At 40.9% G+C, this 13,448-nt stretch overlaps 1 protein-coding gene across 1 annotated transcript; it reads left to right on the top strand.

Moving 5' to 3' along the window:
• The first annotated feature begins 1,882 nt into the window (after nucleotides 1-1,882).
• NEK2 (NIMA related kinase 2) lies at nucleotides 1,883-12,453 on the top strand. The gene is made up of 9 exons (XM_086460608.1): nucleotides 1,883-1,978; nucleotides 2,154-2,371; nucleotides 3,484-3,721; nucleotides 4,422-4,504; nucleotides 4,749-4,875; nucleotides 5,638-5,868; nucleotides 6,989-7,041; nucleotides 7,122-7,192; nucleotides 11,992-12,453. Exons 1-9 carry the CDS (start codon nucleotides 1,883-1,885, stop codon nucleotides 12,228-12,230), a joined length of 1,356 nt encoding a protein of 451 aa, XP_086316734.1. The 3' UTR covers nucleotides 12,231-12,453.
• The last annotated feature ends 995 nt before the right edge of the window (nucleotides 12,454-13,448 follow it).

The following is a 13,448-nucleotide window of genomic DNA, read 5'->3' as shown; positions in this document are numbered from 1 at the left end:
CACTTTCAGAAATGCATTTTTCTCAAAATTACCCAGCTCTTTAAAAATAAGTATAATCAGAAGCAAAACGACTATGTTACTGCATTTTGGAGCATGACATTTTGACATCTGATTCAAACCAACATTTCTAAAGAAACTTTCAAGATAGTCCCTAGACAAAATACAGTATTGAAAACCTACCTCTATTTCTTCTAAAATATAAACAGCAAGACTCCCATTGGTAACAGTGGGAATGCACGATGACCTTTTGCTAATTTGAAAGTACAGAAGTTTGAAATGGAGATATTTGAAACCAGAAATGAAGCTTACAGCTTGAATAATACATATCGTACTTTTTGCCATTTTTGTTGCATATTGCCATAATTTATTTACTACGTTAATGGTGTATGTGAGGATTTTAAGGTAATTAAAATCAGTGATAAAAATGAACCACTTCTTAGAATTTCGTTCCTCATTACCAACGAAACTAAAATGTCTTTACACTGTGTAATTCATTTGCTCATTTTTTCCTGTAATGAATAGATATTATTTACAGATAGAAAGCTATCAGATTTTTGTAACCGTTAACAGGAGCTTTTGTGCCTCCTGATGATGAAAGGCTTAGATTTTTCTAAAGACTAATAAAATAATATTTCATAAATATTCAGTAACAGCATGACACCTGTCCCCCTCAAATCTTTTTCAAAGCCTCAAACAAAATGGGGAAATACTGAGACCATGTGGAGATGCAGTATGAGAAACTACTCTGTCCTGTTGCTGCATTTCTAGGTCAGCAAATACAGCTGTTCCCTTTTGCACCTGATTCAGGCATTGCACAAATGTGTTACAATTCTTTGCTGAAGAACTAGGAGTTCTTGTTTCACTCACAACCACTTCCACATGGGGAGAGATTAAACTGAATACAGAACCGCAGGCTGGTATCACTCCAGAATTACCCTAAGTGATGCTGAAAAACACACCACACGCTTCTTAAAATTTCTGTAAGGGTATTTGGTATATTGTGGTCTTATTTAGTGCCATTTAACACAACAAGAATAATTACTGGTTCAACTTTTGGATATGGGCACGTGTTCCTATTTCCAGATCTACATTTTAAGCCATTACATTATTTTCAAAAGGTGTTTGTGCATGGTATAACACAGGTGTTCATATATGGTGTAAAGAGTAAAGCTACCATGACTTTTGGAGTTTTCAATTAATAATTTCTTGAAGAATCATGAGGAATTTTCCTCATTGGTTTTAAAGGGCAATTTTCCAGAACAAACTTCTATTATTTTAAATAATAGAGGTACAGCCCCAACACACACGCGGGCCTAGGTCTGCTGCTGGGCGGCGACCACCTCCCGCTGCAGCGAAGAGGGGAACCCCAAGAGTTCGTCTGCTGGTAATTTCAGAGCTGCTTCTCCTCAAAGTGCCCGAACCAAAGGACACCAAAAGCCGCCGAGCTGGCGGAACCCGGAGAGGCCGCCCAGGGCCTCACCCGGCCTACGGGGAAGGACGGACACCCGCTGCCCGCCTCGCTCTGGGAAATCGTCCGGAAGAGCGGCTGCCAGCCTCCGCGACGGCCCCCGCCAACCTGCCGTGCCTTGCTGTGCCGAGACGGCCCCGCCGCCGCCGCCGCCGCCGCCACCCGCCCTCAGGGTGCCTCCGGGCGAGCAGCGAGCGGCGCGCAGCGAGGCGGGAAGGCGGCGCGCACCCAGCTCTCGCGATGGCTCCCTAACGGCGCCGCTCGGCCGCACAACGGCCGTCTCCTGGTAGTCGCTGTTTACGGCGGCATAGCCAATGGGAAGGCGGGGGCTGGGAAGCCCGGCCAATGGGAGGGAGGGGCGGTGCGTTTAAACTCTTGTTGGGGAAGCCGCGAGTTTGGGCAGGTTGCGCCGCCATGCCGGGCCGCCCTGCCGACTACGAGGTGCTGCTCACCATCGGCTCCGGTTCCTACGGCAAGTGCCGCAAGGTGCGCCGCAAAGCCGACGGCAAGGTGAGGGGGCGGCATCGGGGGGCGGCGGCGGCGGCGCAGCGTGCCTTTGCTGTCGGTTTGAGCTGGGCGCTGGCGGCTCTCCGGGATACGCGAGTGGCTTTGAAAGCCCCTCTTCCCCCTGCAGAGCTCTGGCTTGTCTATAAGTTACTCCCTAAGGTGTTTTTTCCCTCGCCAGGTCTTGGTGTGGAAGGAGATTGACTATGGCTCAATGACAAAGGCAGAGAAACTAATGCTTGTTTCAGAAGTGAATTTGCTTCGTGAGCTGAGACATCCGAATATCGTCCGGTACTACGATCGGATCATCGACAGAAGCAACACAACCCTCTACATCGTGATGGAGTACTGTGAAGGTGGTGACCTGGCTAGCTTAATTGCTAGGTGCATGGAAGAAAGGTATGTGAGATCTGTTTGTGGCAAGTTTGGAGTATCTAGCATGAAGTATCTTGGGCTATCAAAAGAGATGTGAATGTATTTCTTCTCAGTAACTTCTGACCAACTTTAGGCTTAATCCTCTGGACCCAACAACTCTTCTGAAACGTGAAAAGCTTTGTACAAAGTTACAACACTGGTGGGAATTGTGCTAGTGAACACACTGACTAATTGGGTGTTTATGTCAAAATACTAAAAAAAAAAAATCCGAGCTCTCTTATGAGGCAGAAGCTGTTGAAGGGTTTCTGGATGCAATGCTATGCATGGTGTTGAAAACATAAATTGGCATAGTTCTTGCAGATGGGTAGCTTGATCTGTGGGTTCTTCTGGCTTGCCTATCAGTAAAACTACTTGTACCCTATTTTTTTGTTAGAACACCAAAATAACAAAAGGGAAAAGTGATTTTGAACACAATGTTAAAAGCTTCTTTATGTGCCTGCATATAAAGCTCGTGGAGACACCAAGTTGATAAGACTTCACTTTGGTCTAATAGCAGACTTAGCAGCCTACTACTTAAGTGTAATATCAGTTTTCACATTCTTAGGTTAAATAAGATGTGACACCACGTGTTACTTTGTGAGAATAGTCTATAATGGCACTGCAGCTGCTCCCAAACATCTGTGTTTTCATTTAAGGAAAGTTACATTAAAAATCAGTCCTGTTTGGCTCTGTTGTTGTTGTATGTTGCTCATTGTAAATGGCTGACAATATACTGTTATCATAAGTGATCACAGGGACAGATCTCATCACAAAAGCATCAAATTGATATTTGTGTTGTAAGTAATGGAAATGCCACATATTTTTTAAATTCTCTGGGGAAGGAAGGAAATACTACAAGGATTCTGCAACAAAGGTCTGGATGTCTTCCAACCTATTTGGAGAGATTTTTTAAAATTTCTATTTTTAAAATAGCATGTGTAGATCCTTGTTGCTGTTAGTTTTCTGTAAAAGTGCTGGGGTTGATTCAGTGATGTCTTGTAATAGTATTAAAGTTACAGAACTAAGACTGGCAGCAACTACTTAAACTGGTGTATGTTCAGGGAATACAGTTGTTAACCAATGTGTTCATCTTTCAGGTGTTACTTGGAAGAAAGCTTTGTTCTCCGAGCCTTGACTCAATTGGCATTGGCCTTGAAGGAATGTCACAGACGGAGTGATGGTGGAGTCACTGTGCATCGTGACTTAAAACCAGCAAATGTCTTTCTAGATGGCAAGCGGAATGTGAAACTTGGAGATTTTGGACTGGCTAGAATATTGCACCATGACACCAGCTTTGCCAGAACATTTGTTGGAACTCCATATTATATGTCTCCAGTAAGACCTCCCTTCTGTGCCTTGTCTTCCCTTTTGTCTCTCCAAGATCAGTTTTCTGCAGTGTTGATCTCAGAGTCCATGAATGTTTGGGAGGTTTTAATGAAGCGTTACTAGTCTTAGATGCAGGTGACTTTCTCATAGAGTGTCTATGTTCTGGAGGCAAGGCTATCTTTCAGTTATTTTCATCTCCTTTCTTCCCCACCCTGTCACTGCCTTCTGATTAAGGTGGCTGATCACTGTATAAGTTTTGGTATGTTCTTGTGATATTAGAGATATGTTGCAGTATATTGTTTCTGAAAAGGAACAGGGAAGCTAGAGTGCTTTTATCTTTCATAGTCTTAAGGTAAAAAGCTTATTAAATTACGTCTTGATGGATGGTAGGATTTTAATTTGTAGTGGAAACAAGCAACAATGAGTTATTTCCCTGATATGATGCATTTTGTGTGGGAAAGATTAATGTTGACTGAAAAATAGAGCTCTACCAACTGAAGACTGGTGCAGCACTTCAGTCTTCTACAGTATAGTACTGCCATAAATTGTTAAAATCCTGCTAGTAAGAGTAGCTGTGGAGATTGAAATGGAATCTTAAAAGTGACCCTGGTAACTAATGGTTTCATTCAGGTTTGAACAATAGTTGATTATCCTGCAATAGTAGAACAATGGCTTGGTTAATAAACCTAAGATTGTTCTCTTTCTTTAGGAACAAATGAACCACATGTCATACAATGAAAAATCTGACATCTGGTCTCTAGGATGTCTCCTGTACGAATTATGTGCTCTCTTGTAAGTATAGCAGTGGGATAATAAATGTGGGAACATTGCTGTTAATGCATGTATAATTATATTGTGTATAGATGAAAGCTTAAAGGTTTCAAAGACTAGTCCTAGATTTTTATTTCTGTATTGAACTTGACACTAGGTAGTCAAAACAAACCTTTGATTGCAGCTTTTTTCTTAGTCTAATACTTTTTAAACTAAAACTAATGTAAAACTAGTGAAAGAATCAAAGAAAAATTATGTTCTTCAGGCCTCCATTTAGAGCTTACAACCAAAAGGAGTTGGCAGAAAAGAAATGGGAAGGGAAGTTCAGACGAATACCGTATCGTTACTCAGAGCAGTTGAATGAACTTATCAAAGAGATGCTGAATGTAAAGGTAAGAATCAATTACTAATTTTTCCACCTGTAATTTAAACTAGCATTGAAATACTGGTTTTTCTTCTCAATTATGAAACAAACTGATCTGAAGTAGTGGTTGCTGTCACCTTGTCACTGGCAGCATCACTTGTAGGGGAAGGAGAGAGGAATTCTGCTTTGAGTCTGTTAAACAGAGGCAGCAGCTCAAGTGTTATGTTCCCAGGATGCAAAAAGGCTGTTGCAATATTGGCTTATGCAGAATTTCCTAATGGTATGCTTAACAAGGCCTTAGAACTTCAGGGTTAAAATGGTTCCAGTGTCTTTACAAGTTGGAAGGGGTTGTTTTGTCTTTTAGATTTTGCTCTATATGGCTAATGTATAACTTGCCCCCATGGCTGGCATGGGGGTGTTGAGAAGAATACTGCATGGGAAAACAAAGCTGTAACAAGAACCCAAGTCTCCAACAGGTTTGGATCCTTCAGGAGTCAAGTGACAGGTAGAGATGCAGTGTTAGCTCCAGAACATACAGATAATGGCCTCTGTAGGCCCACCACCCCATTCTGGCTCTGAGAAGAGTGGGTACCTGGGCTGGGAGAGCCAGACGTGCAGCCTCCTCTCTCACATGGTTGTGCTACCCCTTCGTAACTCCATCTTTCTCCAACTTCTCCTTCACTGTATAGCACCTTAGCTGGTTTCTACCTGCAGTGGGTCTTGCTTGGGAATTCCTGGCCTTAATGTTTCTTGTTACAGATGGAACATGTTGGTAATATCTTTCCTTTAGGATTATTGCCGACCTTCTGTTGAAGATATTCTGCAGCATCCCTTGATAGCAGACTTGGTGACAGAAGAACAAAGACAAAATTTTGACAAAAGAGTCTGGAGATTATGGGAGCCAGAAAGGCTGCAGCACTCAGATGCTGCAGAGAATGAGCTGAAACGGAAGGAACAAGTACAGGAGCGAGAACAACAAGTACAGGAGCGAGAACAACAAGTACAGGAGCGAGAACAACAAGTACAGGAGCGAGAACAACAAGTACAGGAGCGAGAACAACAAGTACAGGAGCGAGAACAACAAGTACAGGAGCGAGAACAACAAGTACAGGAGCGAGAACAACAAGTACAGGAGCGACGTTTGGCGCGTATGATATTCCACTTTGGGAAGGGGATGGCAATGGGATTTTGATTCAAAAGAATAAGTGTGTAGGAAGGAAAGGCAGACAGTTTTCAAAACCCTCATTTTAATGCACTAGGATATTGCACTCCTTCATTCACTACTAGAATTCTGTCTAAAGACTAAAACAAGAATGCTTGGGCTTACTCATCTATACTAGTTCTTGTTTTCAGCTACTAAGATATAATTGGCGGTTTGGATATAGAAGTGTGATCTGGGAAGATTATTAAGCACAAGTGACAATTAGGAAAGTATACAGAAAAACAGAGTCTGGATATATTGTTCTGCACTGTGGTGTATGTTTCTTTTCACCTACTCTGTAAGTTAACGTTGGCTATACTCATGTGTATACCTAAGGTGAGCCTGATGTTGGAGCAAAATATACATTGAGTAAACTATCAACTATTTTTATAAAATCTGCACCCTACAGGTAGCTTACCTGAGAAACTATAGATGGCTGGTCCTCAGGTGCTGGGATTTCCTTTCCACATATAATACCTCTTTGCATATGCAGTAGACTCTAATACAGATTTTAACTAAATATGTTGTTTTCTGAGCCTGAACAACAGCTGCTGCTGTAAACAGGGTGTTTAGTCATAGCCAAATTATAGCTCAATGCTATAGCATCTGGTATATAAATATATATGATCAGGTGTCATGTGTGCTATATGAGTTCATGTGCAGAGTAGAAAGCTGCTATAGCTATAGTTCATGGCAGAGTTGGGAGGGGAAGGGAAAGTATGCTTAGCACTTCAGGGTTCTTGTCCAATGCTTTATCCGTGCATTGATAAAGGTGTAGCTACACAGCAGTTATCTTTGTTTAAAGCCATAGAAGCAGAAATATGGGTGAATCTGACAGGCTCTATTACTGCTGTCTCTTTCTGCAAGAAAATCCATCATGCACAATCGCTCTAACACTTACATTTTAACACTGCATACTATTGTATTTCTACTTCCAGAGAGAGAACGGGAACTCTGTGTTCGAGAGAAACTGGCAGAGGACAAACTTGCTAGGTACCTTACTAACCTATAATTGCCTATATTAAACTCTACAATCTTACAACAAAAAGCTTAAACCTCTCTTTTCAAAACAGAGCTGAAAACTTGATGAGGATCTACAATCTCTACAAACAGCAGAAGACATTAACTTATGCAGATGGTCCAGGTATGAAAATACACAAGAAGCTTGCACTGCTAAGTGTAGGCTGGTACAACCGGAAGAATGCCCCTAGTGCTCAACATGCTGTACCTAGTCCCACTGTAGCAATACAAACACCAATTATCTCTGCATGGCTGAGAAGAGACCCTACTTTGCAAAAACACTTAATGAAGGATGCTGAACCATGAGTATGAGTTACCACTGTCAGCACTGTGGTCTTGTGTTGTTTTGGAAATCAGGTTCTTGTGGTAAGCTAATAGAAGTGCTGACTTGTAACCCAAACTTTCTCAGAGCTGCACTTCTTTTACTTATGGCTGTCTCTTTATAGACTTCTGGTTTAGTTAATTTTAATAAAATTGCACACGTCTAATCACTTCAGCTTTAGTTCAACTTCCAAAAACTTCAAGGTGGGAAATAGTATTTGTTGCAATGACACAGCTGTGGTTGTATTGTGTAAGCTCTGAAGAGTACAAACTGCTATTAATTGTACTCCACTTTAACTCTCCAGGAAAAAAACTCCACAACAAAACAGCTTTGAAAATGTGCTATAATGCTTCCTGGCTACCTGTTTTGCCACAGTTATTACCCCATAAGTATTTGACACTCATGTTAGCCTTGGTTGTTCAGTCCTCATGATTGTACGAGGTAGTAGGTAGTATCATCTGTTCGTTGCACCAGTCTTTTAATAGCGAAACCAATTCAACTATCTAAATGCAATTTGGAATATTGGTAGAATAGTAAATGGCTGGGTCCTAAGTAGTACCTTAGAACAAAGAAATGTGGACACCCTTTAACATGCAGCAATGCTCTCTTCATTTAGTTTTGGTCAGATAAAGCAAGATAAGCATGTGTCACAGTTTGAGGCTGGGCCGGCCACTAATGAATGACAGACGCTCTCTACTAACCCCTCTCCCCTCCCAAAAGGGAAAAGGAAAGAGAACAAGAGAGAGAGACTTTATGGTTTGGAAAAGAAAACTGAAACAGCTTTAATGGAACAATAACAATAAAAGAAAAGAATAAGGAAAAAATGAAATATATACAATATGTACAAATATATGCAAAACCAATACCGAGCCCAACTCCCCCCACCTTGATGACGATACGTCACCACCACACTGCAGGGCTGGCACTGGGGCAGTCCCAGGCTGGACTCGGCAGCAGACAGGGATGGGATACAGGAGCTGGACTCAGGCACTGGATTCAGGGATGCATGGGTCGGGATTGATGATAGAAGAACAGACAGAGTCCTCCTCAGATGTTGGCCATCGAAGAAGAGAGGAAGAGACAAAGAAGAGCGAGACCCTTGTGATCTCTCAGCTTTATACTGAATATGATGTATATGGGATGGAATACTCTGTTGGTCAGGTTTGGGTCACCTGTCCAGTTCGCTCCTCCCTGAAGGTGTGACCCTTTTCACTCCTGGCACCCCAACATGGAGTACAAGATTTAGCAGTGACCTTGGTCACCATAAGAACAAGTATAAGCAAGGGCCTCTCTGCATACCATTCTTTGGTCCGAACTATAAACATGAGGCCTTATCACTGCTAGGAGCAGTCACTGTCTGGAAGAACATGTTGCTGTTTCAGAAAATGCCGTTAGTTAGAGGAGACTTAACTGAAAATTTAAAGCACTAAAACAGAATTAGTTCTAATTTAGCCCAAACCAGGACATTCCACCCCTTATTCCATACCATTTACGTCATACTCATTACTAGCTTATAATTTGTCTTTTTACATGAAAGTTCATTAGGTTTGTTTAGTTCATGATTATGGGTTTCCATTCTTCCATAGCAGTCTCTCAGGGCAGGAAAGATGTCGTGAAGTTTGTTGTGGTTCGTGCCCAGGGTTTGCAAGTCCATCTTGAAGAAGGTGTTGGATGTCACTCGATGAGGCTAGCTCCGGTTATCCTGAAAGTCACTTTTTGAACACTGTTAGTATTATGTAGCAATTAACACTGTACAGGTCAGAATTAAGTGTTCTCACCCAGAGTTAAATTCCCTTGAGGTACACGTTGGACACGTAAGACTGTTTTTGAAATGAGTCCCATTATCCGACTCAATTCTTTCTGGAATACCATGTCGCCACAAAATTTGATTTTCAAGGCCCAGGATGGTATTCTGGGCAGTGGCATGAGGTACTGGATATGTTTCCAGCCATCCGGTGGTCGCTTCCACCACTGTAAGCACGTAACGCTTACCCTGGAGGGTTTGAGGCAATGTGATATAATCAATCTGCCAGGCCTCTCCATACTTATATTTCAACCATCGTCCCCCATACCACAAAGGTTTTAACCGTTTAGCTTGCTTGATTGAGGCGCATGTTTCACAGTCGTGGATAACCTGCGCAATAGCATCCATAGTTAAATCCACCCCTCAGTCTCGAGCCCACTTGTACGTTGCATCTCTTCCCTGATGTCCTGAAGTGTCATGGGCCCACCGAGCTAGAAATAGTTCACCTTCATGTTCCCAGTCTAGGTCTGTTTGGAACACTTTCGCAGCCTGATCCACTTGCTGATTGTTTCGATGTTCCTCAGTGACCTGGCTTTTAGGTACGTGAGCGTCTATGTGACGTACCTTGACAATTAGTTTCTCCATCCGGGCAGCAATGTCTTGCCACAATGCAGCAGCCCAAATTGGTTTACCTCTGCACTGCCAGTTATTCTGCTTCCACTGTTTCAGCCAACCCCACAAGGCATTAGCTACCATCCATGAGTCAGTGTAAAGATAGAGTACTGGCCACTTTTCCCGCTCAGCAATGTCCAAGGCCAACTGGATGGCTTTTACCTCAGCAAACTGACTCGATTCACCTTCTCCCTCAGCTGCTTCTGCGACTCGTCATGTGGGACTCCACACAGCAGCTTTCCACTTCCGATGATTCCCTACAAGGCGGCAGGATCCATCAGTGAACAGAGCATATTGCTTTTCATTATCTGGCAACTGATTGTATGGTGGGGATTCTACAGGACGTGTTACCCCTTCTTCTGGTGTCATTATAAAGTCTTTACCTTCTGGCCAATCAGTAATGACTTCTAAAATTCCTGGATGATTGAGGTTTCCTATCCGGGCCCTCTGTGTGATTAATGCAACCCACTTACTCCAGGTAGCATCAGTGGCATGATGAGTAGATGAGCAGCATGTCACTGCCTCTAATACAAATAAAAGTGAAGTGGCACTTTTTTTTCAAGAAGTGCCTGTCACAGGAGGAAAGAACACAAGTAAAATGCCACCAGAAGTTAGTGGCACTTGAGCTATTTCTAACATTCCTGTCCATTTTGAGAATTCCATTGCATTTGTCTGACTTTGATACATTAAAGAGTATAAAATTAAGAATAAACTTGTCTTGGGCTTCCTGATGTTGGATGTTTCCTGATGGTAAATGAACTTCAGCATTTGCTTCTGTTCTCTTCTGCATCTCCCACCCCATTATATGATATTTTGACCTTAAGAGGGGTATTAGTTTTTGAAGATAGACAAGACCACTTTGACTAGTTGATACCTCAAGACAGACAATGCAGAAAAGTGAATATTACAAGACTGACCAAATCTTGCGATACTTGTAGATCAGTTGATTAAACATTTCTCACAATTTCATGGTACTCTTGTAATACTGTTTCTAAAATCCTCCCTGTTGTGAGTGGACTAAGTGTTTCTCTAGTATGTTACCAAGATCACTTGCTTCAGTTATCTTCAGTTGCTCAAATATTACTGTATTTTTCACAACTGGATTGCATCTCGCACATCTCTTAGATCCCTAATTTCTCCTCAGCCAGTTGTGTGTTTCATTCACAGTAAAATGGAATATCAAAAATCCTGGTTTCTAAGACAGTGTCCTAGACACTACCCTATTTTTGCAAGGATTTTCTGTTTTTAGGGGAAGGACTTAATGTTAAAACAGATACAGCTTACTCATATGAAACTACAAAATGCTGAAACATTTACTAGCTGCTTCAGTTTGGTCCTTCTCGCTCTTGTGCTTATGAATCCTTGCTGTAGCCTATTGAATTGAAAATTAAGGTTTCAGCAGCATTAAAGTGCGGATAGTTAGACCTTTGATTTAAAAAAAAAAAAATTAAATTAAAAAAACACACCTTAAGTTGAGCCTTGTGAAGTTGGCTTTTATGAGAGGAAACTTGTCTAGTTTAATAGCTTTTGATGGTAATTTTTGTACCCTGAATCATAAAAACAAAACTAACTGCCTTTTGTGGCAGTGCTGTACAGCTACAGCATAGCTATACTATGAAAATTCCTGTTTTGGATGCTGGAGTGGAAGTATCTTGCTAATTTTTAATGCACCTAAACTCATTATTCATCAAGTCAGAGCCTAGTTTGTACCGCATTGACTTAATACAAAGATAGAGTTGGAACAATGTGGGTAATGTAGAAACACCACTGGATGGACAGGTTGAGTCTGCCCCTGCTATGAAGGGAGGACAAGTTTTTTAGTAGCTGAGAGCTTAGTTCTCCATTTCCCTTTGGAACTGGATTATGCTACTGTTTGATTTCTGTCCTTCAGAAGAAACTCCGTGTCTGTTCTCCTTATGTCAACTAATATTTCCTTAGGTGTTGGGAGGTGCATCCGAGAAACTACAATGGCATATATCCTTTTACCACAACCGTTTAAAAGCCTAGTTTTCAATTTTTCCTCAAAAAAAGGGAAAAGAACTGTTGCTATGAACTGAAATGCATTTAATTAGATCACTTAAAGCCATATGTAGATAGCAAAATGGGTAACGGGGTTAAAAGACATAAACTGAGCAATAAATGCTGAAAATGCACTAATTCAGTACTTATTTTTTGATTTCTTAAGATAACGAACTCCCGCTTCCATTTTTTACAACCAACAAGAAAGTACACTCTGATGGAAATGAAGAGAATGCTGTGCCTTCTGTTAATTTGGAAAATTGTCCCGTTTCTAAAGGGAAATGGTCTTCTCTCAAAAAACGTCTGTATGCTGCAAATCTGCAGCTGAAGCACTGTCTGAACTGGAAAAATACTATCATTGAAAGAGCAGACAAATCTTGGGCATGTGCTGAAACTGTAACATAGATGTAAAGTATTGAACTTCTAAAAGCTGATTAAATGTACAGGGAGATATTTGTGCTTCCTTCTTTTAAGCAGAAACCTACTGAAAATTTATTTATTGTTGTCATACAAAATCTTAGTCTATGATAGGTAGTTCATGATAAAGGCATAAGAGATTATATTGTGAAAACAGGTAGGTTTTTTGTCAAATCAAACAAACTGGATTCTATTATTAAAGAAAAAAACATTTTGGTCCTCCTGTTTACCATACATCACTCTTCTGAAAAATATAAAGAATGAATACTGTAAAACAGGGTTTTTTTTTAAATCTGCTGTGTAAAACTTTTCAGATGAAAAATGTACAGAGATTCACAATCTGTAGGTTAAAGTGGTGCTGTATGGAATGTACAGGACTTGATAAAAGAAATATTGATATTTTGTATATGTGGAAAAAGTGACTTTTTGTCTATGCTTGTAAATACTTTTTAACTATTAAAAGAGCAAAAAGAGTTTTTATGCCATCTCTTCCTTACTAAGTAGGTGACCTATCAAAGCAGATTACTTTTAGTTTAATGTCTTTGACTAACGAGTGGGGTGGTTCAGCTTAGCATAATTGATGAGTTTATAGTCCTTCCTGCCTGGGCAGCTGAGTGGCTTGTCTATCAGCTCCTGAAAGGCCCGCTTCAGGGCACAGCATTCAAAATAACACCTTTTTGCCTGGAAACTGTGTTAAACTGATCCCCTGAGACTGCTGTCCTGGATGCCTGTGTTTTGGGGAGGGGCAATTGTACTTTGAATAGAAAATCCTTATTTTCTTGAAGCTTATGAGGTATCTCCATCTTTCCCTTCACAATTCTCTGCCAGAGTAGGAGTTGCTTGCTTAAGGTGGTGTAAGTTTTGTAAACTAACTCGGACTTGTGAATTAAAAAAAAATCCTTTGGAACTGTAATGTCTGGCATATATTTTATGTAAAAATTTATTTCTGGGTTGAAATGCCATAAAATGTATATTCTTAGAAAGCAGCTAATTTTCAAAACTTATTTTCTTATTGGGCCATGAATGTTATCTAAGGAGGTATTCTCGATGGTTTTTACTTAAAAAAAAGAGAAGCTGATTTGAAGCATCAATTTAATTTGATATATTTGCTGATAGAGAAGTACTTGTGTCACCAAACAATAGTTCTGCTCTAGCAGATTCTTAACCCAACCAGCAGAGCTTATCATATTTGCTTGCATAGTCGTT

This window comes from Leptosomus discolor, chromosome 2, assembly GCF_034619465.1.
Source record: "Leptosomus discolor isolate bLepDis1 chromosome 2, bLepDis1.hap2, whole genome shotgun sequence".
Taxonomy (NCBI): domain Eukaryota; kingdom Metazoa; phylum Chordata; class Aves; order Leptosomiformes; family Leptosomidae; genus Leptosomus; species Leptosomus discolor.
The sequence above is the reverse complement of the archived record's forward strand: the minus strand, read 5'-3'. Positions and strand labels throughout refer to the sequence as shown.

Coding starts and splice junctions, on each gene's coding strand:
- NEK2 (XM_086460608.1), top strand. CDS start 1,883: ATGCCGGGCCGCCCTGCCGACTACGAGGTGCTGCTCACCATCGGCTCC. Junction 2,372..3,483: donor GCTAGGTGCATGGAAGAAAG/GTATGTGAGATC, acceptor TTCATCTTTCAG/GTGTTACTTGGAAGAAAGCT. Junction 7,042..7,121: donor GCAGAGGACAAACTTGCTAG/GTACCTTACTAA, acceptor TTTTCAAAACAG/AGCTGAAAACTTGATGAGGA.